Raw genomic sequence first — 27689 nt, forward strand, 5'->3', positions numbered from 1 at the left:
GGCATGCAAGTGCCTTGTACTGCAAATTAATTCTGAACTTCACACATTAATGGTGAGGTTTATTTATATTTAAATGTACAGATCAATTTACCAATACATTTAATTATACCAAACTAAGTGGCAAGAGCTGCATTTCCTTAATGAAGCAATGTTCCAAATTTCCTTTGCTTGCTCTTTGTGACTGGTTGTCAGAGTGTTCTAGGTGGATGAATTTTCAGCAATTTGTTTTTTGTTTCAGAGGCAAGTCATCAAAATTTATGAATTAATTTCCAGCTGATTTTGTTTGCATGCAAACTTTTTGAACAAACTCTAGAGTGAAGCCAATGGATTAGTGTTGCTTGCCCTGCTTCCAAATGGAAGTTGGAATGTAGAGCAAGGAGGTCATGCTGATCTTTTGCTTCTGAATTTTTCCTTTTGGCTTTCTCTGGTGTCAGCATGTAACTGTATCTGTACTCGATGGAGTTCAGAAGGGGAGCTCCTTGAAACTTACAGAATACTGAGAGGCCTGGATAGTGTGGACATGGAGAAGTTGTTTCCAGTTGTAGGAAAGATTCAGACCTGAGGGTACAGTCTCAGAGTGAAGGGACAACTCTTTAGAACCAAGATGAGGAAGAATTTCTTCAGCCAGAGGGTGGTGAATCTGTGGAACTGATTGCCACAAAAGGCTGTGGAAGCCAATTCCTTGATATTCTTGATCGGTAAGGGATCAAAGGTTATGGGGAGAAGGCAGTAGAATGGGGTTGAGAAAGATATCAGCCATGATTGAATGGTGCAGCAGACTCAATGGTCGAGGATGGGTACATTATTGTAAATCGCACACAAAAAAGGGCATCGTTTGCACATCCACATCCTCTCATGGCACTAGTTGCAAGTTCAGGCCCTGGCATTAGACACAATGTTTCTGTTGCTCCTGATTCTTCCGTATTCTGTTAGCACTTTGTACTTGGTGAAGACAGCCACTTCCCCCTACCTTACCCTCCTTTTACAATTTGAGGCAAATGAAGGTTAAAAAGAAATGGTTGTTTAAGGTGAAAGGAAAAAGATTCAACAATGACCTAAGGGGCAACTTTTTCATTCAGAGGGTGGTGCGTGTGTGGAAGAAGCTGCCAGAGGAAGTGGTGGAGGCTGGTAAAATAACAACATTTAAAAGGCATCTGGTTGAATGTATGAATATGAAGGGTTTAGAAAGATAAGGGTCAAATGCTGGCAAAAGGGACTAGGTTAATTTATGATATCTGGTTAGCATGGACAGGTTGGACATAAAGGTCTGTTTCCATGCTGTACAACTCTATGACTCTATGATGATAGTTGCTAAATTTATTCCACTGGGTGTCTTCGGAGCTATGAAAGAGGCCCAGATTCCTTAATCCAGTAGCAATCATTCCTTTGTATGGCCCTGTTGCAGATCCTTTTAAACTGCAATCAAAGCAGAAGCTTGACAGTCACATTTGTGCTTTCCAATATCCCTGCACAGCCGACCTCAGTTTCAGTTCTTTCCTCTTATTGTTCAGCCGTAAAGTGCTGCTGATTTACCAGCTCCCAGCAAGGGGATCTACAGACACCTGATGTGATTTCTGTTTGGATCCCATTTCCAACCATGGCACTGGGCAAAAAAAAACCATCACACATGACAAGAGCTGTCAGGAGACATGAAAAAACCTGGCATAGAATGCACTGCTTCTGGCCGACACACATTGGTTGACAATCCTGCCTTCTGGATCAGCAGGGTTCAGGTAATAATCCTGCCTTATTAAGGAAAATCAGAAAACTGAAAGAAGCAAACTATCTCTTGCCTTTTTCAAGCGTTTAAACAGCTCTTCAATCATGCTTATGACTTTATGGCACTGGTGGCTACAAGTTCCCTTTGTGGTTATAATCTACCATTAGCTTTTACTCACCTTTAATGGGGAACCAATTTTTCTAATCAATCTGGTCAGAAATGTTATTACACGCCTCTGGAGCAGGTGGGGTTTGAACCTGGGTCAAGGGTACGGACATTAAAAGTCTGGGCTCTAACCCTTTAAGTCTGTTTAGCACTCGTTGTTTCTGGACTGTCAAAAGAGGAAGATGAGCCTTTTAATTTCCTGTGTTTTTATTTTTAGCCCATGGTTTCACATACTTTACATTAAGATGTTAACTGTTCAATTGTTAACCCATGCAATTCAAATGGTCATTAGTCCCTTTTAAACAGGACAAAGGAATATTAATGCACATATTAATGCCTAACTGTATAAGCAGGCTACTCAAAATGCACTGTTTGTCCTTTGTTGTAAGGATAGTTCTTGAGAAGTATCTCAAGTGCTCTTGTGTGTACACTAGTATCTGATGTACCTGATGCAGAGACCACATGTTCATTACTAAAAAATAGTTTGAATAAATGTAGCAAAGTACGTGTGTGTGTACATGCACTCACCAGAGCAGTTCTCCTGCCTTCTCCTCAATTTACCAAAGACCACCATTTTCAGAGGGAACGATACCAGAATATAGGGCACTGTGACCAATCAAAGTTACATTCTCCGAGTTATTAATGGGTATGTGACAGGCGTGAAGCACAGTTTCAAAGTAGCTCTGTTGTGTCTCAATGTCTGCCACAGGAATATTTGCTATTTTTCAGATCAAAAATTGAACTCCTACTGGATCACATGCATCTTTTGCGATTGATTTAACCAATCAAATGTTTTACTGAGATCGCAGTGCAGGAGGCCAGTTTTAAGCAAGTACAGATGGATCAAAGTGACGCTGAGCAAAAGCACACTTTTGTTGTTTCACATTCCGTGTGCAGTTGCAGTAGGATACTGTCACTGAAGTATGACATGTGGAGACCTTCTGTTTGGCAATTCTTTCCTGATCTTGTAGATAGTGAAGGTAAATAGTAGGTTTTCTTTAATTTAGGATGAATTAGAATGAAGTGACTTCAAATCTGCTTTTCTTTTATTCTTTAGGCTTAGCTGGGGTGTATATTTATAGCCATCAACCTTTACACAAGTGGCCACTCATAATGTCCCACCAGGATACATGATGAGCAGCTAATTCTGCCGTGCAAGGCATTATAAATTCTGAGCAGGAGAATCGACGTTTCGGGCATAAGCCCTTCTTCAGGATGCTGCCTGACCTGCGCTTTTCCAGCAACACATTTTTCAGCTCTGATCTTCAGCATCTGCAGTCCTCACTTTCTCCCATTATAAATTCTGAACTCAGGTGGAAGTCATGTTTTAGATAGACAAACCTTGGTTCGATAACATGCATCATATCTGATCGGCTATCTCAAGGCACATGCACATTTTCTCCCCATACCCCTCAATGTCCTTAATTTTTGGAAACGTGTTTACTTCTTTCTGGAATATATTCAGTTACGTGGCTTCCACAGCCCACTGTGGTTGAGAATTCTACAGGTTCACTACCCTTTCACTGAAGGAATTTTTCTTCATCTTACCCCTGAATGGTCCACCACACTTCCTGAGACTGTCCCACGGTGAAATTAGGAAACTTTTCTTCACACACACAGTGTTTGATGCTCACCTCCATAAACAACAATTAATACTAAATCAATTGCTCCTTTTCAAACTGAAATTGACTGATTTTTGTTTTGTTTCCAAAGACATTAAAGGGCGAGGATATAAAGTTAAATTGCAGATCAGATGCAATCCAACGGAATGGGGGTACAGACCTGAGGACCTAAATGACCCTCTATTCCTATGTTTATGTCCTCAACAGTATCTTTACACCTCACACAGGGCATCTGTTTTGAGAACTGTTTAGCTAAGTTATCTGGACAGCTGGTTTGCAATGCAGCGTGATGCCAGCTGCATGAGTTCAATTCCTGTATTAGCTGTACTCTCCTTATCAACCTCTCTTCCAAAGTGGAGAATGGTGACCGTAGAGTTAAACCACCATCCAACATGTATGTCTAACAAAATAACCTCTCAATAGTCTGGTAAAACTGTGGCAGCTTTACTTGCATGTTTTAGCAGGATCCAGGTTCAATTCCACCCTTGAGTTACTCTCTGTGTGGATTTTGCACATTTCCCAGGCCTGCATGAGTTTCCTTCAGTTGCTCCGGTTTCCTCCCACAGTCCAAAGGTGTGATGGCTGGGTAGATTGGTCATGCTAAATTGCCCATAGTATCCAGGGAGGTGCAGGCTAGGTGGATTAGCCATGGGAAATGCAGGGTTACAGGGAATGGATCTGGGTATGATGGTTTCCAGCGGGTCGGTGTAGACTCGATGGGCTGAATGGCATGCTTCCACACTGCAGGGACTTGATGATACCAGGAACTGGAACACCACTGTGAAACCCAGCAGAAGAGTAGTCCTTGTTTCAGTTAACTCAGGTCGTCTTAAAATTGACCCTGGAACGTTTCTAACCTGTATCGAGTGGTACACTTGTCAATGAGCTCTTCATGGAGTTCATCACCAACTGACTTATAAATAAAGTCGGTTTCTCTTAAAGTGTTTAAGGATGCTATGTACATCTCACTTGGATTGTTTGATCTTTATTCCAAACATTCCTTGCTAATTTTTGAATCTTGGAGAGATGATTGCAAGCCTTAAACAATGTGGAAACCTTGAAAATATCTGGCAACCCATCTCTGTGAAATACCGTGATTTACACATCCCACAATCCGTCCTGTGGAATGGACCCAAACATATCAATACTTATCTTTAAAAGTTGTCCATTTTCTCAAATGAATTAATAGTCCTCTTCACAATTAATGAACAAATTTTATTCCCTGATCAAGCCTTTTGTCACAACCAGATACTGGGTCAGTTTCCCAACAGGCAGATTATAAATGAGAAGTGTGCCCAAAAAATGTAAAAGTTAAAAGATATGTGGTTCACTTTCTGTTGTTTGTGGTAATTAGACAGTGAATCATTGACAGTTGAGCAGTCGATTTCAAACTCCATGATTTTTTCAATTTGATTGAACTTGTTTTTCCTGGTTTCCTTTGACAGGCTTGTTGACCAGCAGGTCTCTCGCGCTTAGAGTGAAGGAATCAATTACTTTCGATGCAGGGGTGACCAGGAATGAGTCTTTGATGATCTTCATCGCTAGTACACTCAGGGACCTCAGCCCACTTGCACTTATGAGCACTTTGGCTGAGTGTATATTCCAGACCTGGGCTAAATAAGTTCTTAACCCTCTTCTTGTTTACAGATATGTTTACCACCCAGACTTCTGTCTTTTCTCCCATCATACTCAGCATTTGAGGAGATGGTAGTTCAGTTTGTTATGCATTTCCTCCTTTTAGGTCCATCCCTTTGAAGCATCCTTGATGTCTCGTGAGGCATAACATAGTAGAGTGGCTCTCTCTCTCCTGACAGCCACTGAATTTATATCTATAGACATTTATTTGACTTCGAAGCCCTCTTTTAAATAGACAAGTTGGACTTAAAACTAGGTGGTCTTGAATTAAGGTCATGACACATTCAGTAAACACAAGACCCAATTCTTTTGCACATCTTTCACTTTGTATTGAACACAAGCCAGATGTATGGAAGAGCAGCTTTCCCGTGTACCCAAACATCCTGGGCAACTGCAGGAATGACAAGACACTGGTGTGGCTTTGGGAAACAGTACTGGCAAATTAATAGCTGTTTCACAGAACCAACACAAATAAAAAGGGCCAGATGTCCTACTCTGTGGTTGTATGATTTAATTTCTCATCTCCTTCTCCTCTCACCATCAGAAATTGAAAATCACCCAAAGACTCCGAAGCACAACTGTTTGCCGGTCATCAATTCATGACCTCGCAATGTTTCATTTTGATTGCAATCTGTCCAGCTACTTCCTTCACAGATTGAATTTGGCTTCTTTGAGCAACAACCAATCAACCTTTTTTCTGTGGTTTTATTGTTCGCCCAGTAACTAATATGATGCAGCTCATTCACTCAGTTGAAGTTTGTTTACCCTGTGCAAACCCACACAATGAGACTGCGAAAGTGAATAGATTTTAGTTATCCACCAAGCTTATCATCTCTATAAAAGACCAACAATGCATTAAAGATTACCTGTCAAAACATTGCTTTCCCTCCAAATGGAAAACATATGAATACAATTAATAGATGCTGTTGCGGCATTTTGTGTCTCAGTATCTTGTTGTGATTGCTGTAATTTTGGCATGTGATTCTGTCTAATGTGATTACAATAGCCCCTGCCCAAAATGTAGCTACAGTCCCTCAGGATTTAAGATCTCATTTGTTGTGAGTTAAATGAGTAGAGGAGAAGAGAATCCATTTCTATAAATTATATGTGCATCAAAGAAAGAGGAGGTTATTTTTTCTTCTGTTGTGGTGCCCATGTCTGCACACCTACCAGGATTTAGAATAGTGTGACTGAAAAATAAATGTGTGGCTAAGGCATATAAGAACAAAAAAAGCAATTTGGATTAGTATACTGGACATTTTAGTTTTATTTTGTTCAGCAATGGCTCACAAAATCAATAATGTACTGATATTATAAACTGCAAGGGTGAAACTGGCTTGGTTTTACATTGCTGCACTTTTTCACCCATTACTGTCCCCTTTTCTGTGTATCACAAATGTAAGTAAGTGGAACACAATGCATTTTGGGCCATTACAGAAACCTTCAGCATTAAGGCCATATTTTGGTTAGCTTTACGGAAACAAATTTCCACAGAATATATCGTACAACACAAATGATGGTCATCAAAGTTGTTTTTTGTGTTTTTAGGGACACATATTTTGGGTGTTTGTTGAAATCGGTAGGGAGGGGAGGGAAAGTCAGTCTGATAATATGCACTTTTAATATTGTTTTAATGAAAAATACATACAATGAACTAGAAAGATATCATTATTCAACATGTAAACCCGGACACAATTCTACTTAAGGAAGAAATTTTTATTGCAATGTTAATTGTCTCTATTAAAATGAAGTGTGTTCTATGTTCAATTTGTAAAACTTGTAACTTGATTGCTGAGTTATCCAACACATTAAGCACAGGGATAATAGACAAAAGATAATAGGTGTAGGAGTAGGCCATTTGGCCCATTGAGCCAGAACCACCACTCATTAAGATCATGGCTGATGATCCACAATCAATATCCTGTTCCTGCCTTATCCCTATTACCCTTGATTCCACTATCTTTAAGAGCTCTATCCATCTCTTCCTTGAAAGTATCCAGAGACTTGGCCTCCACTGCCTTCTGGGGCAAAGCATTCCATATACCCACCAGTCTCTGGGTGAAGAACTTTCTCCTCAACTTTGTTCTAAATGGCCTACCCCTTATTTTTAAACTGTGTCCTCTGGTTCTGGACTCACCCATCAGCGGAAACATGCTGCCTACCTCCACAGTGTCCAATCCTTTAATAATGTTATACGTCTCAATCAGATCCCCTTCATCCTTCGAAACTCAAGTGTATACAAGCCAGTCGCTCCAATCATTCAACACATGATAGTCCCGCCATTCCAGGAATTGACCTCATGAACCTACGCTGCATTCCCTCAATAGCCAGAATGTCCTTCCTCAAATTTGGAGACGAAAACTACACACAATACTCCTGGTGTGGTCTCATCAGGGCCCTGTACAGCTGCAGAAGGACCTCTTTCCTCCTATACTCAATTCCTCTTGTTATGAAGGCCAGCATGCCATTAGCTTTCTTCACTACCTGCTGTACCTGCATGCTTGCTTTCATTGACTGATGTAAAAGAATACCTAGATCTCATTGTACTGCTCCTTTACCTAACTTGACTCCATTTAGATAGGAATCTGCCTGCCTGTTTTTGCCACCAAAGTGGATAACCACACACTTGTCCACATTAAACTGCATCTGCCATGCATCCGTCCACTCACCTCGCCTGTCCAGGTCACCCTGTATTCTCATAACATCCTCCTCACATTTCATCCTGCCACTCAGCTTTGTGTCATCAGCAAATTTGCTAATATTACTTTTAATACCTTCATCTATATCATTAATATGTATTGTAAACAGCTGCGGTCCCAGCACCGAATCTTGTGATAACCCTTGTGGTCACTGCCTGCCATTCCGAAAGGGACCCGTTTATCACTACTCTTTGCTTCCTGTCAGCCAGCCAATTTTCAATCCAAGTCAGTACTTTGCCCCCAATACCATGCGCCCTAATTTTGCTCACTAACCTCCTATGTGGGACTTTATCAAAGACTTTCTGAAAGTCCAGGTACACTATATTCACTGGCTCTCCCTTGTCCACCTTCATAGTTACATCCTCAAAAGCTTCCAGAAAATTAGTCAAGCATGATTTCCCCTTCATAATTCCATGCTGACTCTGAGCTATCCTGTAACTGCAACCCACATGAGTCATAATTTCATCTTTTATAATTGACTCCAGCATCTTTCCCACCACTGATGTCAGGCTAACCGGTCGAGAATTTCCTGTTTTCTCTTTCCCTCTTTTCTTGAAAAGTGGGACATTAGCCACCCTTCAATCCGCAGGAAATGATCCTGAATCGATAGAACATTGGAAAGTGATTATCAATGCATCCACGATTTCTAGAGTCACCTCCTTAAGTACCCTGGGATGCAGACCATCAGGTCCCAGGGACTTATCAAACTTCAGACCCAACAGTCTACCCAACACCATTTCCTGCCTAATATAAATTCCCTCCAGTTCATCCATTACTTGAGGTCATTCAGCCACTATTACATCTGGGAGATTGCTTGCTTCTTCCCCAGTGAAGACAGATCCAAAGTACCTGTTCACTCTTCTGCCATTTCCTTGTTCCCCATAATAAATTCACCTGTTTCTGTCTTCAATGGCCCAATTTTAGTCTTAACCATTTTTTTCTTTTCACATACCTAAAAATGCTTTTACTATCCTCCTTTATATTTTTGGCCAGTTTGCCTTCATACCTCTTTTTTTAATGTATTTCCTTTTTAGTTATCCCCTGTTGCTCTTTAAAGGTTTCCCAGTCCTCTGGCTTCCCGCTCATCTTTGCTATGTTATACTTTTTCCCTTTGTCTTTATATGGTCCTTAACTTCCCTCATCAGCCACGGCCACCCCTGCCTCCCCTTAGGATCTTTCTTCCTCTTTGGAATGAACTGATCCTACACCTTCTGCATTATACCGAGAAATACCTGCCATTGTTGTTCCACTGCCATCCCTGCTAGGGTATTGAACCATTGAACTTTGGCCAGCTCCTCCCTCATAGCTCCATAGTTCCCTTTGTTCAACTGCAATACTGACAATTCCAATTCTCCCTTCTCCCTCTCAAGTTTCAGATTAAAACTTATCATATTATGGTCACTATCTCCTAATGGCTCCTTTACTTTGAGGTCCCTGTTCAAGTCCAGTTTATTGAGTAACACGAGATCCAGAATTGCCTTCTCCCTAGTAGGCTCCAGTACAAGCTGTTCTAAGAATCCATCTCGGAGGCACTCCACAAACTCTCTTTCTTGGGGTTCCAGTACCTTTCTGATTCCCCCAGTCCATCTGCATGTTGCAATCCCCCATAACAACTGTAGTAATACCTTTGCGACAGGCTAATTTCAACTCTTTATTCAACTTACACCCTACATCCAGACTACTGTTTGGGGGCTTGTAGGTAACTCCCATTAGGGTCTTTCTACCCTTAAAATTTCTCAGCTCTATCGATACTAACTCCACATCTCCTGATTCCATGTTCCCCCTCGCAAGGAACTGGATATCATTCCTTACCACCCCAGCTCCTCTGTCCATCAGTCTGTCCTTTTGATAGCACATATAGCCTTGAATATTCATTTCCCAGGCCCTGTCCACTTGAAGCCACGTCTCAGTTATCCCCACAACATCGTAACTGCCAATTTCCAACTGAGCCTCAAGGTCATCCACCTTATTTCTTATGCTTCGTGCATTCATATATGATATTTTAAATTTGTTACTCCACTCACCCTTCTTCCCAATCTCTGTTTCACTTGACCATACTGTATGATCCTGTCTTGACTTTTCTGCTCCGTTGATTCTGTTGTCTTTCTTAAGTTCTCTTATTCTCACTTTCCCTTTAACTTCCTTCTTCAATTTCCAGTGTACCCCCCCCCCTCCACCCCCACTACTTAGTTTAAACCCACCTGTGTTGCAGTGGCAAACCTGCCTGCCAGAATGCTGGTCTCCCACCTATTAAGGTGCAACCCGTCCCTCTTGTATAATTCATCCTTACAGCAAAACATACCCCAGTGATTGAAGAATTTAAATCCTTGCTTCCTGCACCAGTTCCCCAGCCACACATTCAAGTCCATTATCTCCCTGTTCCTGCCCTCTCCAGCCTGAGGAACTGGAAGCAAACCGGAGATAACCACTCTGGATGTCCTGCTTTTTACCCTTCTTCTGAGTTCTCTGAGGTCCCGCTGTAGAATGTCCCTCCTCCTCTTCCCGACGTCATTTGTGCTGACAGGCAGCACCATCTCTGGCTCTTCACCTTCGCCCTTGAGGATTCTCTGCACTCTGTCAGTGACGTCCTGGATCCTGGCACCAGGAAGGCAACACACTATCCTCAAATCCCGCCTGTTGCCGCAGAAACCCCTTTCAGTCCCTCTGCTATGGAGTGCCCTATTACCACGACTCTGCATGATGTCTGACTCCTCGGCTCTGCCTCCATGCCAATTTTCGATTGGCAGACCTGTCTCTCTCGGACTGGTGGTGTCGTCTGTCTCGACAGTTTCTGAGACAGTCAACCTGTTCACAAGAGGTACTTCCCCTGGGATCTCTTGTACTTGAATCATCTCTTCCTTCCTCATTGTTATCTCCCTTCTCTCTTCTGGTATACTCGGTTTTAATGACCCCCTGAAGGTCCTAATTATTTGTAGCTTGTACTGCTGGTGTAATGGCCTCTCATCTGGACAAGTGAACATGCCTGACTTACTTAACTGCTAATTCTTTGAGAGGAATGAGTAAAGATGAGTATGGGATGGGTGAGGAAATTATATGGCAGGCATTTTCTCAGTGTTTGAGGGAATGTCTCAAAATCTTTACATATCTAAACGCTGCTTATTTAGTATTGATTTTTAACACTGCCCCTCATCCTATTACCCAAATTTGAGAAGGTCGCAGCAGTAGTATATACTGGCCTAGCAAGGACGAGCATGTTTCATTCAAACCATTTTCTTATATTGATTTCAAACAGTTCTTTGTCTTTTTGTGAATTTCCCCAGATCCCAACTGATTGCTAGCTAGACTTCCTAAGCACTGGTTCCATTGCTCAATTGATTTCTGAAGGGTTTGTGGTAACTTGTTTGAAGAGTATTTTCCGTCAATTCTGGGAAGCATTGATTCACTTTCTTTGGCAGGAGCAGAGTATGTGATATGGTGAATTGTAGAGTTTTAAAAATGTACACGTAAATAGTTTGGTTCTAGCCATTTTGACATCAGTAAGGTAAATGTTTAATTGTATCAAAGCTATGCAATATTAAAATGGTCCCTCCCATCCAATCTCTATAAAGTAGTATTCGAGCTAGTATTGACCACTCCTGAGATGACAATGTGCTGGAGAATATCAACAATAGCTTTGATCATGGTTTTTCTCTCTCTTATTTCAGAAATGACTGGAACGGTTGCTGATATCTCTTTGGTCCACTGGAAGCAGCAATGGTTGGAGAATGGCACCTTATATTTCCATGTCTCCATGAGTAATGCTGAGCACCTGTCCCAGATAACTCCACCGACTCTGCGGGAGCCCTCCGAGATTGTGGACGAACAGATGCATGTCCTTCATGTCTCAGTCATGGTGAGACCTTGTCAAATAAGTCATGTTCTCTCTCAGCCAACCAGTACTACTATGATGTATGAGTTTTCATTTATAGATAAGACGCCTTAACTTGAACTTGTTGATAGTATGGAAATAGCTTTACAGGCCAGTAAACGACAGTGGATCATAATTAATTGAAGATCTGTTTGAGCAAACATTGTTGCCAGAGTGGAGTGCAGAGTGGCTTTCACCCAGTTGAGGACTCTCGGAACTATCAGATTGCCAGAATGAAGTGGGAATTGACGACACACTGCCCAGGAAGTGAGAAGGTGTGGTTTCTGAGCCCATAGATCACCCACATAGTGAATGTTTGTTTATAGCTGTGCTTCTGAAGGGATAGATATAGTAATCGGACCAAGTCCAAATGTTAAAATTGATAGTTTGGGCTGTCATCCAATGTTTGGATTAACAGTAATTTTTGGATTAACAAAAACCTTCTCATGTATCATATGCCTGCATTCTTCAGGAAAATAGTGGTGGCGTTACTAAGAGAAATGAATCATGAGAAAATGAAAACCTTAAAATATTGCATATTACAGCCAAAACCTCCCTTCACTGCTGGCTGTGGTGTCATTTTAGTATTTTGCAAATGAAACAAATGATAGGAAATATGCTTTGATTATTTTCTGAAAAAAGATGAGAGGATGTAGTAGTTGGGACCCAATTCCCAGTCTCTTGTTCAGGGAAGATTTTATGCAATGAATAAACATTTTTTTAGGGATCAATTTGTAGATATTTACATAATCACTGTGCAATAAGATAGGAGCATGCAAAGCATTAGCTAGCAAACTTTCTGGGCTTTCAGTTCTGAATCAGCGTGAAATGCCAACTATTTATCTCTAGAAGCCATATTTGAAGCCAGTTAAATCCACAGCATTTAAGTGTTATTATGATTTGATTGCATATATGTCATTTACAGTTTAAACTTTCAATCATTACAAACACTGCATTTTAGAAAAACAGAGGCAAAGTTTGTACAACTTCATTCATTTATTTTAGTTTGGATTATTTTGTATGCTATTTTAATGGATGTTCATTTTTGATTTTATACTTATTTAATTTAATTCAGCAATCCTTTCCTTCTCTTAAATCCATGTTTTTTTTTGAGATTTTTAAGAGTGTGGCACAAATATAGCTTTGGGCAATGCCTGAAATGTTAAAAAAAAGTGATTTGATGATTTATTACAATTCATTTCCTGTTTGGCTGTCTGTGAGAATTCTTTAATATGATTGGCTGTTTGGACCACTTGATGACACCACAGCAGATTAATGCTGTGAATCAACACAAAATGTTGTGACCATCAACTACAAGTCGAAAGAGTTAACGTTCTCAAGGTAGACAACACGCGATCTCTTAGTTGAGCTTTCTGCAAACTAAGCAGTGAGTTTCCTTACATCACCACTGACCATAAATCTCAACCAAATGTATACGTGCATATTCACTATAACTGAACAAGAAACAATCCTAAAATATCAGTGCTGAATTTACCTTGCTGCACCATTGAAGTAAAAATGAAATATATCAATGATCAGTGCTGATTAAGTTCTCTTTTGTTTTATTCTTGTTTAAAATTACTGAAAGCTAAAATGTGGTAACATTTTATTGAAAATGAGGACAAGATTATATTTTTCACCTTGACAATCCGTTCCAAGTACAACCATAATTGGCATGCATTGTGACTGGAATAATCCTGTAGAGCAGAAACCCTTCCATTCAAATATCGGAAAACAAAAATTAGTGCAATTTTTAATATATTTTTTGCATGCAACCATTCATTTAATTAAGTGGCCTGTTAAGGCATGCGCTTCATTAAGCAGCAGTAGGAGGAAATTATTTTGATCTTTACTGCACAAAAACTTGCCTTAGAATGATTTTACCTAAAAACCCAAGAACTACCAATACCCATACAGGAGAAAGCTTCCTAAGCTCTTAGCCGTGTAGTTTTCCTTTCGGAATGAAGAATCAGAATCATATATGTCAGCCACTGGATTGTAGGTAGAGAGGAGGGGAGCCTCTGAATTTGTGAAGACACTCAGAATAATATTCCAATTGTTACTCCACCAAATTTGCTAATTACTCACCTCAATCTGAATGCTCACAGTAAAGACTTAAATGATGACTCTTCCACCTAAAAGAATGTGTGCTTTCTCATTCCAAACCCAGTGTGTCAGTCATCTACACTTAACTGAGTTTGACCTCACATGAAATCTGTGATCTGCTACAGCCACAACTGCAACTTCAGAGCAGGATGACATTGTCAGGGACTGAAAGTGACTACGTACGTTCCAGGCTAGAGCAGAACATGTTTGCAATATCTCCTAGTCTGCTCCCCCTCTGCAGTAAAGGAGACTTTACTAAGGCTCCATATTTCTCAAGTTGTCAAAAGAAAATCATTGCCTTGTGGAGTGAACATATGGTTTTGTGAAAATCACAGACAGCTTTGAATTTCCATTGATAGCACATTTTTCACTTTGTGGACACTGGATGTCAACTCTGAGGTATATCACACTCAGAAACGGCCATAAGATGGAGGAATAGAAGTAAATCATTCAGCCCATTGTGTCTGCTCTACTAGTCAATGAAATCATGGCTGATGTGACAACGTTTAACTCCACATTTCTGTACTTCCCTTCAGCCCTTGACTACTTTACTGATTGAAATCGGTCTATCACAGCCTTGAATACATGTAACAACAAAACTTCAGAAACACTCTACAGTAAGATAGAATTCCAAAGCTTCACTACACTTTGAGATAGGAAATTCCTTCTCATCACTGTTTCAAATGTGCAACACCTCCTTCTGAGATTATGCCCTTTGGTCCTCAACTCTCCCATAAGGAAAAACAACTTTTCCATGTCTACGCTGTCAAGTCCCCAAAGAATCTTATATGTTTCAATAAGAATGAATCTCGCATTCGTTTAAATTCCAGTGGGTTTCTAGTCCATTCCCACTCAACCATTCCTCATAAGGCAGTCTCTCCATTCTTTGGATCAGCCAAGTGAACCTTATCTGCTCTGCCTCCAATACCAGCATATATTTTCCCTCAGATAGGGGACCAAAGATATTTATGGTATTCTAGCTGTTATCTGACTAGTGTTTTTTACAGTTCTAGTAAGCATCCCTACTTTTGTCTGCCATTCCTTATGGATTTATGCAGCAGTTTATGGTGCACTATATGTAGCTGAAAAAATAGGCACATTACAGTATTGGAGGGATGTGCTGCAACTGATTGAGCCTATCAGTTTAAGAAAGATAGTTGTACGAAGAAAATAGATTAGTTACTATCTCTTGGATTTAGTGATCACTGTTGGATTTCATGGATTAAAAGTATTAATGATCGTGGTTAGACAATTTAAGGCCTTGAATTAAAATTTGACACAATATGTTATAGTGAGAATCAATTTCAAGGTTGAGTCTGTAAAATGTTTCTGCATATTGTTACGAGAGTGAATATATTCGACAGAAGTAAGATTAACTCCAATCGTGGATAAGCTTGATCATGGAAATTAAACACTGTGCCATTGAAGGGAAGAGGACCTAGCATGAGCTGGAATGCAAGACAACTGTGAAAAATCAATAAGTAGATGTTAAGCACCCACCATGGTAGATGTTACTATGTTCTATTGTTATCATTTGAGTACAATTGGTTTTATTGATAATAGTGCCCAAGTAAAATGCTGTTTAAGTGAATCCTGTGTTATGTGCTTGTTTCTCATATCTCTGCACTAAGTGCAAAGATAAAAGGAAAATCCTTGCCTTATTAAAGTGCGACGCAACATCTGACTTCATTTCAATCCCATTGAGTTGGTCAAGCATCACTTATTCCCATTTTAGCAGTACTCGGAGTTCATGAAGGTGCTAAGTGCTTTTCAATTTATAAACTTAGATTCAAGGTCACATTTTCAATAGAATGAGATGTGAAGATCTGATAATTATTTAATACAACTGAAATAATACATATATATTAAAATCATATAGTTATTAAACTTGAGTAGAAATTAAAAACAAGCCTTTGATTTATTATGAGCATATTGAAGCTTTGAAGACAGATACCAATATTGGAATCACTCAGTTTGTTCTTGTGTCTTGAACTTCCTCATATTTTGTCATGCATAGAGCTACAATGCAAGTAAAGAACAAATCTCTTTACATTAGATATGGAAACAGCTTGTTCATGATTTTTTTTTGTCAGTTATACTCATTTGCATACTTCAAAATAGAAGCACTATTCAGATATTCTCAAAGGTGCATATTGTTTACTGTTGCAAAGTTACAGGGGTTCCCCGATTTACAAACATCTGACTTACGAAGGCTCATACTTACAAACACGAATCCTATATAGGAATGTAATTTTAAAGACCTGACATACAAACATTTCCTGTACTTGGGATTGGCTATTTTATATTGACCTGCAGTGAGTTCTGACTTGCTAACTGACTCCAGAATAGAACCTGTTTGTATTTTATTTTCCCCTTTTGACCACATGGAGCCGAATCGAGATAGGACCAGGGACTTCTGAATCTCAGAAGATTTTTAATGTTACTCAGTGACTGGCCATAAGAAGTGCTGGAACACAGAATGCTGTAAATTTCCTGCCTCAGCTTGTTTTTTATCCATTGCCTTTCTGTGGATCCAATCTAATTCTGCTGTAAGAATACTTCTGGCAGTACAACCAAGTGAAGTTTGACCTTGTCAAGTCTCCTTATACAAAAACATAAATCTAAGCCTTAACTTGCAATTGGAAAATAATTATTCCGCATTATTTATTGGGTATTCCCTCTTTAGAATCATAGAATGAGGTAACTCAGAAGAAGCTCTTTGACTTATCATGGTAATGTTTGCTGTTTTCTGGAACTATTCCATTATTACCACTTCTCTGTTCTTTTCCCATTGTCATATCAATATTTTTCTCTTCCTGCATTTATCCTGTTATCTTTCAGATGCTATTATTGAATTAGCTTCCACCACCTTTTCTGACAATGTCTTCCAGAGCCCAACAGCCCATTGTTCTTCAAACTGCTTTATTTTTGTGGCCAAAAACTTTAAGTCTGTGTCCTCTGCTTAATGAATTTTCTGCCACTGGAAATGGTTGTTCAAAGTTTATTCTATCAGCATTTTTCATGATTTTGAATATCTCTATCAAATTTCCTCTTAGCTACTCTGCACTAAGGATCTCTATTGCATCTTTTCCAATCTCAGCATTTAATTGAAGTTCCTCATCCCTTAGGCTATTATTTCAAATCTACATCATCTCTAAGTGCTAGAGTTTCTTACCAAGATATGGTACCCAGATCTGAATGCAGTACTCCAAGTGAAACCTAAGCAATGCAAAGTTTTTTTTTGATTAGATTAGATTCCCTGCAGTGTGGAAACAGGCCCTTTGGCCCAATAAGTCCACATCGAAACTCCGAAAAGTAACCCACCCAGTCCCATTGCCTCTGACTAATGCAGTTAACACTATGGGCAATTTAGCATGGCCAATTTACCTGACCTGCACATCTTTGGACTGTGGGTGGAAACCGGAGTAAAACCACACAGACACAGGGAGAATGTGCAAACTCCACACAGTCATCGGGGCTGGAATTGAACCTAGGACCCTGGTGCTGTGAGGTAGCAGTGCTAACCACTGAGCCACCATGCCGCCCCAAATGCAGGATTAGCTTTTTCTTATTTTTGTACACCATTACACTAAAATTAAAGACAACAAAGTCACTTTTTAGCATTTTAACTTCTCAGCCAATTCTGTCCCCAAGATTTGTGTATATTCATCTACAAGACAGTCTATTCCTGCATGCCCTTTAAACCCTGTGCAATTGAGTTCATATTGAATCTCCTCCTTCTTATGTTAAATACTAACTGACATGTGTCTGTCCATTTCACTTATTTCTGTCCCATTGAAATCTGTTAATATCCTCCTTACTGTTTTTCCAGAACTCTTGAGTTTTACATCATCTACAATCTTGGAAGTTGTGCCTTGAATGTCCAAATCATTAATTCTTATAATAAAACAAATAACTGCTGGAGATCTGAAACAAAACAGGAATTGTTGGGGAAACTCAGCAACCTGGCAGCATCTGTGAAGAGAAAAAACGTTAACATTTCCAGACCAGTGTCCTCTCTTGAGAACAAAGATAGGTCACTTGACTCGAAACATTATCACTGCTTTTTCTACACAGTCCAAATGAGACTTGCTGAGTTTCTCCAGCAACTTCTGGTTTCCATTAATTCAAATGAAATCTGCTGCAGCTATACCTTCTATTCCTAGTTAGCTTTCAGATAAATGCATGAAAAATTGTATAATACAGCAAAATCCTCTTTAAACCAAATTCTTCAGGTAGTGGAGCTTTCATTCCCAAGGCGATTCCATTTGATTTGTGCTCTACTTCATATCTAAGCAATAATCTCAAGTTAACTTGGACAATGGGCATGATATGTTTCATTGTCACGGTTGAATTCTTGTTACTCGTATCATTTGTTTATTGTTAAAGTTGTGTATATTTTATTTTTGAATGACAGTTATGTCAATTATCAAATCAAAATTAAATAAGCTGGCATTCATTGTGTGAATTGGATAATACAATCTGGTTTGGTTTATTTTTTAATTATCAGAAAGAAATAAAAAAGCATTAAAATCCATAAATTATAAGAATTATTTTTCTTGACTGTTTTATGTCAGAAATATGCCATCTGCAATATATCTCTGAACAGGCTAATAAGACAAATAAAAGGACATGTGTACTGTTTTTCAACTTAAAGTTTAGAAATAAGGAAATAATTTGGCTGCTTATGTGAATATTGATCAAATGTGTTTATAAATCAACAATTTGAGATGGGCTGAGAGAAAATTTGTATTTTTAAGCTTTGTAAGGAAATAATTGAGGGTCAGCAGTGTCCAGCCTGTGCAGAATTGCAGATTATGATTCCGCACCATGCTGACTTTATGATATTGCATGGAAGAACTACAAATCTTTATGTTGTAAATGCTTTAACTGCTGGACATTATGCATAAACTGCACCTATGTCACAAGTTCCAACCACACAGTGAATTTATTTTATGCACTAATGAGTTAATGTCACGTCTCCCTTCATGCAGTTAGCAAACTGCTCATTTTGTTACAACTGACATCTCATTTACAGGAATCGATTGAAGCTCAATGCAAATTGGTCAAATTCCCACATGACAACAAAAAAAGATGAAGCAGTTGAATTTGAAGAGGCAGTTCAAGAGCTGTACAATGAATTAGCCAAAATATGTCAGGGATATATCAATACCAATCGAAACTGACTTTAAATAATTTAAAGAAGAAAAATGTGTGAATTAAGTACACTAGGAACAATGGCAAGATAGCAAAGGACAAAGTTGAGAAAGATTAAGAGATTTTATTAGATGGAGTACATGAATGTAAAGATTGGACATAATGAGCTATTCACAGAGCTGATAGATGCTAAACTATATAATGAAGCAAGAAGCTATCAAATTGGGGCAATTCATCAAATTGTACATTGCTCTAGTTAAATGACACCGGGCATCTGAGACAATAGATGTGAAGCTGGAAAAACACAGCAGGTTAGACAACATCCGAGGAGCAGGAAAGTCAACATTTCAGGACAAAATCCTTCATCAGGACTGGAGGGGGAGGGAGCCCAGAAGTGTATAGATGGAGGGGGGTGGGGCTGGTGGACTTCTAGGTGGGATGATGATAGGTGGATGCAAGTAGGGGGTTATTGTGATTCGTCAGTGGGAAGGGTGGAGTAGATATGTGAGTGGGAAGATGGACAGGTTAGGTCAGGTCAGGAAGATGAAGAGGAGGGGGATGGCTAGACATGGAAAATGGCTGCGGTGGAGGTATTTTGAAGCTGGTGAAGTCACCATTGAGTCCATTGGGCTGTAAGCTCACCAGGTGAAATATAAGCTGTTGTTCCTCCAGTTTACGTTTGACTTCACTCTGACAATGGAGGAGGCCAAGGATGGACATGTTGCCAGGGAAGTTGGAGGGGTGATTAAAATTTCTGACATCACCTGACAAAGGAGTAGCATTCCAAAAACTTATGATTTCTGATAAACCTGTTGGATGCTAACCTGGTGTCATGTGACTTCTGACCTTGTCCATCCCAGTTCAACACCAACACCTCCACTTCAAAGGTATAGCCTTCCGTCCTTGTGTTAGTTATGAATCCAGCTTGTGATAAGTTCCAATTGCCTTCAATTTTGTGAGGGTTACTTGGTATTTTGCTCAGTCAAATGCTTTAGTGTCAAGGCCAGTTGCTTACCTCACCTCCGGAATTGAGCACTTTTATTCATTTTTCAGTCTATACTTCAATTGTCTTTTGACTGCGTGTCTCTGGTGGAATCCAGAACTGAGCTGCTCTGGGTTAGTCTTTGGTAAGCAAACGCTATTTTATAACCATATAAATTATACCATCCAGCAGAACATAGAACATTACAGCGCAGTACAGGCCCTTGATGTTGCGCCGACCTGTGGAACCAATCTGCAGCCCATCTAACCTACACTAATCCATTCTCACTCATATGCCTAGCCAATGACCATTTAAATGCCCTTAAAGTTGGTGAGTCTACTATTGTTGCAGGCAGTACATTCCACACCCCTACTACTCTGAGTAAAGAAACTAACTCTGACATCTGTCCTATATGATTAGATTAGATTAGATTACTTACAGTGTGGAAACAGGCCCTTCGGCCCAACAAGTCCACACCGCCCCGCCGAAGCGTAACCCACCCATAACCCTACATCTACATCTACCCCTTACCTAACACTATGGGCAATTTAGCATGGCCAATTCACCTGACCTGCACATCTTTGGACTGTGGGAGGAAACCGGAGCACCCGGAGGAAACCCACGCAGACACAGGGAGAACGTGCAAACTCCACACGGTCAGTTGCCTGAGGCGGGAATTGAACCCAGATCTCTGGCACTGTGAGGCAGCAGTGCTAACCACTGTGCCACCGTGCCGCCCACAATATCTATCACCCCTCAATTTAAAGTGATAGAAGTTGATGATTGAGTAGATTTCTGGTGTGGTCATTGGCAGGATTGAACCTGGCCAACAAAACCTTCTGGGCAATTTTCCCCATGATGAACAGAACCCAGTTTTGTATTTGAACAGCTTGGTTTTGAGAATTGTTTAATACAGATGTTCACTGCCACGGCTAGGATTTTGTCAGGACTCAAAACCTTTGTTGTCTCCCAGGCCTACCTGATCCTCCCTGCCATATTTTGTACACTTCCCCTACCTAGTTCTTTTGATTCGAACAGAAACAATGACTGTGCCATCCCCCATCTCCCTCTTCTCGTCAGGCCCACATCATAGACCTACTCTATAACAGTTGAATTTTAAAAATTGTTTGTAATTAATTTTTTTTTGGTGAACAAAATAGTCCTATTTTACCTACTTGCTTAATAACTACAAATACAGCACCATGCCCGTGAACATGTTAAAATGCCTGCATTAAAGAAAAACCCTTTACAAGTTCAGTCGCCATCATTTATTCACCTTGACAAGCCCTATGATGCTTAAATTGTTTTGTTGAGAACCAATTTGTTATGCAGCTTGAGCAAGTCCATCTTCAGTTAAGTAACTGAATTTGCTGGTGTATTGCTGGAAGAACATTACTCAAAGAAAGGAATGGCTGCACTGTCTGGTTGCAACATGCTATTTGGGAGTGAGCCAAATTGTATTATACCTGGGAGCGTAATCCAACCAAATACTCGTCACTTCTATGGCCAGGGATCTGTGCAGACTCTGGATATGTGTTCAGTGATTGATGTTGCTTTGCTGACATTTTAGATGAGGTTTGAAAGGCCTTATTATTGAGATGACCCTGACTGTCTGTTAGTGAATCACTGCCTTGTATTTGTTTTGTTTTCTGGAAAGAATTGGCTTGAAAACAAACCCGATGTTGACAATGTAAAATACACTTGCGACATTATCTGAAGCTGTTCTGAATGTTTTAAAAATCTCTTTGAAATGCTGAGGAGGGTTTAGCAGGAGGGCTGTTAATCCTATCGTACCAACATTCTGGGAGTTCAACATTAATCTCTTGAACATTGCTGCAGGCAACCCAGGAGAAAAGCATAAGTGATTTTAATTTTTTTTTCAGTTTCTTGAGCTTTTGTTCTGAATAATAATGCAAATGAAAGAAAATAAACTGCTTAATTGGGCAGGGCAGATAGTGGTGGGTAGTCAAGTGATGATTTGCAAGTCAGCAACTGCACTCAGCTGGTGAAGTGTCGAAGCATGGGACTGAGGTGATGTACAATCACATATTGCATAAGCCTTTTGTCGATCTGAACAGTCAGGGCGAAACTAGTTTATAAACTTCAACTGGATGTTCTGCTATTATTCTGTCACTGGGGTGACAATCCGAATGGTGAGAATAAGTGATGGAATTTTCATAAATTGCATGGGTGAGGATATAAATGAGGCAGTCAGCTCTTACACTGCACTAGCATCTGCCGATATTTGGAAGAGCATATTATGCTCTGATCCTCAAATCTGAGATTTCTTCAAGAACCGGAAGAGGCTCAAACCCTAGTGGATCAATGTTTAATCTGGAGCATTTTCCTGTTAACATCATCATGCCCCTCGCTCCCCCCCCCCCCCCCCCCCCCCCCACCTGCTGTCTTCCTCCACGTCACTACTTTTTCTTTTAATTTATTCCCTTTCACCATATTACCCCTTCTCAGAGGTTTTGTTCTGCCAAATGTGGCTGGTGTTATATCCCTCTTCATTGTAGCTGAGGGGTAGGTAGCCCACATAAACGATCCAATGCAATAGTCCACTTGTTTACTTGGCTCTGTACAGTTTAAAATGGTTGCTTTCAATGTGGGACATTTTGTAGTCAGTTGGTGACATCGAAATATTGGCATAGCAGTATTTATTTTAGACATGTTACTCGTCCCTACTCTGTTTCTCAAGTCTACACAGTACGTTGAATAGAGGTATGGAGGGTATTGGGACGGGACAAGTTATGTATCTCAAATAGGAATTGTATGTTAAAAAAGAGCCAGATATGCTATTAGCGGATTCAAGTTTGCACAATTTGCAGAATGGATTGGATTGAATACGATATCGAATGCAATCTATTTTAGCAACATTATTCAATGTGAATTGATGCCAGTGTAATCTTGTCCCACCTTATGCATTCATATTGCCTCAGCAATGATTTGTCAGTGCAAGCAATGGCATTAAAGAACCCTTTTGAATCAGTTGCACTTGAGAACGTGTTGCAAATAACAGTTAGCCCAAAACTATTTCTAATTTGTGAACTATTTTCTCCTGGAGGCAGATATTTTGAAAATTTACAAGATAAATAAAAAGCTTTTGAATCTTAGAATAACAATGGCAGGCTACAAGCAGAAATAATATGATCTACACTGGCAGGTTCAAGCTGGTATTCAGCACATCATGCCTGAGGTTGGCAGTGTAAACAGGGACTGGAGTTTTATACTGGTGTGCAATTAACAAGATGGCTGAAGTAAGACTTGTTATGTCCCACTGTTTTGACTGACAATTTTCTGAAGAGCACCCCCAGTAAATTGTTCCGATTGAGTGACTTCTGCACACTTCAATACATTTCTAACTTTGCACTAACTTGAAGAAATTGGATTCAAAATTACTGCATTTTGAGAAAAAATGTAACTTTAACTGCATTTCTCTTTTCCCAGTCTGGAGTCACACTGATCCTGAGCTAGGTCAAGGATAGAAGTGCATTGATACAGCTTTGATCCACTGGTCTATGTACATAGATTCCTATTTAATCGAATATCCTCCCTTTGGCATGGATTTTACACACATTGATGTTGCTTACAACTCAAGTCATTAGGTAAGGTCACTGTCTGAGCTTGTTGACCAGGTTGATCCCTCATTATACTCAAACAGCGTTGTTGGTGTACTTTCAACCTTTCAACATTGGCTATAGTTAATGACCTGACTGGCCATGATTAATTTTTAAATCTATGTTAACTAGAGATACAAAGGAATGCATGGGATTGACAAGAGGAAAGGTAGATTGAAATAATAGTATTGGCACTTTCATGTGATGTAGTATTGTTGCTATGAAAGGTGCTTGTTTATTTATTGATTGTTCTCTGCATGGTTTAAATCCACAGGTACAGAGTGATTGATGGCTGGTATGTTACCCTTAATCAAAGAGTAAAGGATTAAATAACCTCACCTTTAATAGAAGCACATGCCTTTTTAAGAACCTTCACATTTGAATTGTACCTAAGGTGCATGGAGATGTTCCCAAGCCAGCTCAGCATAAGGGGCTGTGGTTCAGAGAAGTAAGGAGGACAAAAGGGATTGCAAGATAGAGAATTCTCTTGAATGACTATTTGTAGGAGAGCGATCTCATTGAAACTGTAGGACCACAATATATGGAGTGCAGCACCAAGGAGATTTCTAACAGAATTGAGATTAATGCTACCCATCATGACTTTGCTGATGCAGAGCAACACAGGCACTCGAAGCTTTACGAAATTCTGGCTGTGTTTATTATGAAGTTGCAGGAAGATCTACCAAGCAGTCACCTTGTCTTATAGCTGCAGTGTTTGAGCACAAATGAAAATGAAACAATCAAAAGCTATAAAACTACTTGAGTGCTTAGCTGATCTTTTTCATGCTCATGGATTTTCATCATCTCACCTTTCTGGAATTCAATTTTCTCTTACAGCTGCAGCTGAAAACCTCCATTTGATACACAAAGTGCTTTGATTCCTGTGTTGAAAATCCCTACTCAAGCTTATCCTGCCTCATTGCAGATTTGAAAAAAAAAATCTCCGGTGAATTTGGTACGTGCAAGGAGAAAATGTTAAAGCAAATGTGGGAGATGGAAGATAGTTGGGAAATTTTGCTTTGTGTCTTGCCAGTAACTGCACAATTGGTTGTCTCCTGGTTTATGAGGAGAGAGCTAATGTAACGCAATATAACTTGACAATTATACAATCAGAGAGTATCATGCACAGAACCTGTTGTTGTTCTTGTCTCACTGGTTTCATAAGGCTGAACCAGGAAGCAGGCCAATCATTCAATCATGAAATCTAATTTTAATGATGCGGCACAATAGAATTCATTAATGATGCTACATTAGCAAAATGGGGAAAAAGAAACAAAAGTCAGGCAAACTTTTGTTCCCAATGTACATGCTTACCTTGGTGATTTTCAGTACAAATGTGAATGACATACAAAAAGGGAATTCAAGAGAAACCTCGATCCAGAAAGTAATTAGAAAGTAGAACCATAAGAAGTAGCTGATGTAAATGAAATATCATCATTTAAGATAAAAATGAGTGAGGAAAGGTGAGAAGGATATGGTGTCAAATTCAGATTAAATAAGATAGGAGGAGACTTGTGCAGAGCATTAACACTGATAGACCTGATGGACTGAATGACGTGTCTGTAAATGTGGCACAAGAGGGTTGATTCTGTTTTGGAAGATTCATGTTTTGGTGGGGTTTTGCATCAGTTGCATTTATGCTATAGATAATCCTAATCCTAGAAAGTACCTGCTCACGTGACGTTGGTCATATAGTTCAAATGTTGATTTGTCTTGTGCCCTGATATTTGGGTGGATTACCAACAGCAAAAGAATTAGTCTGCTGTAATTTGAAGCACAATATCTGGTATGTAGACTACAAATAATTATCAATGCAGTAGCTATGGATAAGACAGCATTTTTATTTTTAAATAAGGGAAACTATTATGAAATTCTAATAAGTTTTATTATCGGATTGAGGAGTGTAAAAGAGAGTAAACAGAGGAACATCTTTTGAATGTGATTATGTCAAACAAATCTCACAAAGAGGCACAGTGAACAGAATTGCATTAGTCCTTCAGTTTGTTTGAATTATACAAGAAAGAAAAAATGATTATATCAGATTTACCACATGCACTCGAGTAATAATCTATTCTGTGTAAGAATTGACCCCTGACATTCACCCTCCGCGTCCTTCACTTTTAACATACATTTGCTTGTTTTGGGTGTGGGGGTAGACAGGAACAGTAAGTCATTTTTTAATTTAAAAAATCTCTCATTTAATCTTTTCAAATCATCATAACCAACTTGGGACAGCCAATCCCTGCTGGATTCAGGACCATGATCGGCAATCTGGGTGTTTTCGGCAGTTCCAAAGACCCAGCGTGGAATTTCAATCTACTTCTCGAATGCATTCCTTGTGTAAAACAAAAGACCTTCTACTATTTGCTGAAAGATGTCATCACAAAACTTGAATTTTAGATGTGTATATATAATAACAGTTTCATTTCTGCCTTTTTTCTATTTGTCTTTTACAGGTCAGATAGAATCTACTGCAGATGTTATGACACATTTCATCATTTGCTTACTCTGTGTGTTTACCCTTGAATAAGATCTAATGTGATGCACTGTTCTCTGTCAGAAATTATGAGCGACTCTGTGGAAAGTAGGAATAATTTTAGTCAGTAAAACAGAATGAGATCTCTGAATTTTTAAAATTGGATTTCCTGGGAAACTTGCAGAATGTTTCTGTAGTTTTTTTTTAAACAGAAGATACATGCTTAGCTGTCTGGGCCAGAATGTATTATTTGCCCATCCCTAACCTTTGGAATGAAGTGGAGAGCTGCCTTCTGCAATCCCTGTGGTGTAAACTCACCCATGTTACTTTGTGAAGTAACTCTCAAACATGTGAAGGAACTCTCAAACATGTAAAGCTAGGTAAAAACTGAAAGAACTGCAGATACTGTAAAACAGAAACAAAGATAGAAATTGCTGGAAAAGCTCAGCAATTCAGGCAGCATCTTTGGAGAGAAATCAGAGCTAACATGCTGGGTCAAGTTGAGGGTAACTCAACCCGAAATATTAACTCTGATTTCTTTCCACAGATGTGATGTCATCTGCCTCTATTGCTCACAAACCAAAGCTTTTCACTGTGCCTCAGTACACGTGACAATAAATTAAATTCAATTCAATTTGAAATTTGGTATTCACTAGGCCTGAGATGGGTTCAAAACATGCCGCTGTGCATCATCGGACCTGATGCTGAATTCATGAGGCCGGTTGCTGGGTATTCATGACCAAACAGTTAACCTGGGAATCAGAAAGCTGCATGGAAAGTCCCAGAAAATTTAGCCCTATGACTACTAATGTTGAAGTGGTTACACTTACAAGTGTTTGAAGAACACAGATATCTGAAGTATATGAGCATGGAAAATGTTACAAAGATATGGAAGTAAGAGGCCATGGAGGGATGAAAAATGAATTTTAAAGTAGAGATGTTGCTCCATGAGTAGCCAATACAGGTCAGCACACATTGATTATGGGCAACTGAAATTTTTCCTAGCTTTACATGTTTGGCCTGGATGATGGACTCATGTATAAGCTATGTATATAGAGACTCGGAGTGAGGAAGGAGTGTTTGGGTTGCAGTGTGCAACCAGGACTGCATTGAGAAAAATCAAGTGTTGAGTTCTGAAAGGAATAATTGGGAGTTGCAGCAGCACATGAAAGAGGGGTGGAAATGATTCATTTTATTGAGATAGGAGTAGGTTGTTTTACTGATGCCACAGATATGAAGTGACAGGCTTATCTCTGGATTAAGTAGGACACTAATTCTTCAATTAGTCTCATTTAGCCTTGGCCGGTTGCCAGACAATGGATTATAGACAATAACAAGGATGACAGTTTGTCCTGAGGGCAATTGGTCTTCTTATTGGTCTTTACAGTACTTAGTTGGTGGAAATTTCTGCTGATCAAGTCATGGATGTTGAAAAACTGCCTTGCAATTTAGAGATTGAGATGCATTCAATAGAGCTGGTGGTGATAAAGAGCTGGAGGATCTCATCAGGCTATTGTATAGCAGCAATGTTTACTCAGCTCACAATGGCTAAATTTGCAATCTCAGAGAAATATAGAGCTCAATGGAGATGATCAAGAATCTATAACAGTCAGTAAGTTCAAGAAGGATTTGCACTGAA

General features: G+C 39.6%; 1 protein-coding gene and 1 long non-coding RNA gene across 5 annotated transcripts in view; one reads left to right on the forward strand and one right to left on the reverse strand.

Annotated features, from left to right (window-relative positions):
* The window catches only part of LOC140469569 (uncharacterized), a 62451-nt gene extending 59973 nt beyond the window's left edge, over positions 1 to 2478 (reverse strand). The window contains exon 1 of the long non-coding RNA XR_011956161.1: positions 2414 to 2478. This is a non-coding gene — a long non-coding RNA (uncharacterized lncRNA). The remainder of the gene's footprint in view (positions 1 to 2413) is intronic.
* LOC140469697 (astrotactin-2-like) overlaps positions 1 to 27689 on the forward strand; it is a 1585258-nt gene that overhangs the window by 139163 nt on the left and 1418406 nt on the right. For all 4 annotated transcript variants that reach the window (XM_072566454.1, XM_072566452.1, XM_072566453.1 and 1 more), the window contains exon 2: positions 11507 to 11694. In XM_072566454.1, coding sequence (XP_072422555.1) covers positions 11507 to 11694 — 188 coding nt within the window. The remainder of the gene's footprint in view (positions 1 to 11506; positions 11695 to 27689) is intronic.

Source organism: Chiloscyllium punctatum, chromosome 49 (assembly GCF_047496795.1).
Source record: "Chiloscyllium punctatum isolate Juve2018m chromosome 49, sChiPun1.3, whole genome shotgun sequence".
NCBI lineage: Eukaryota > Metazoa > Chordata > Chondrichthyes > Orectolobiformes > Hemiscylliidae > Chiloscyllium > Chiloscyllium punctatum.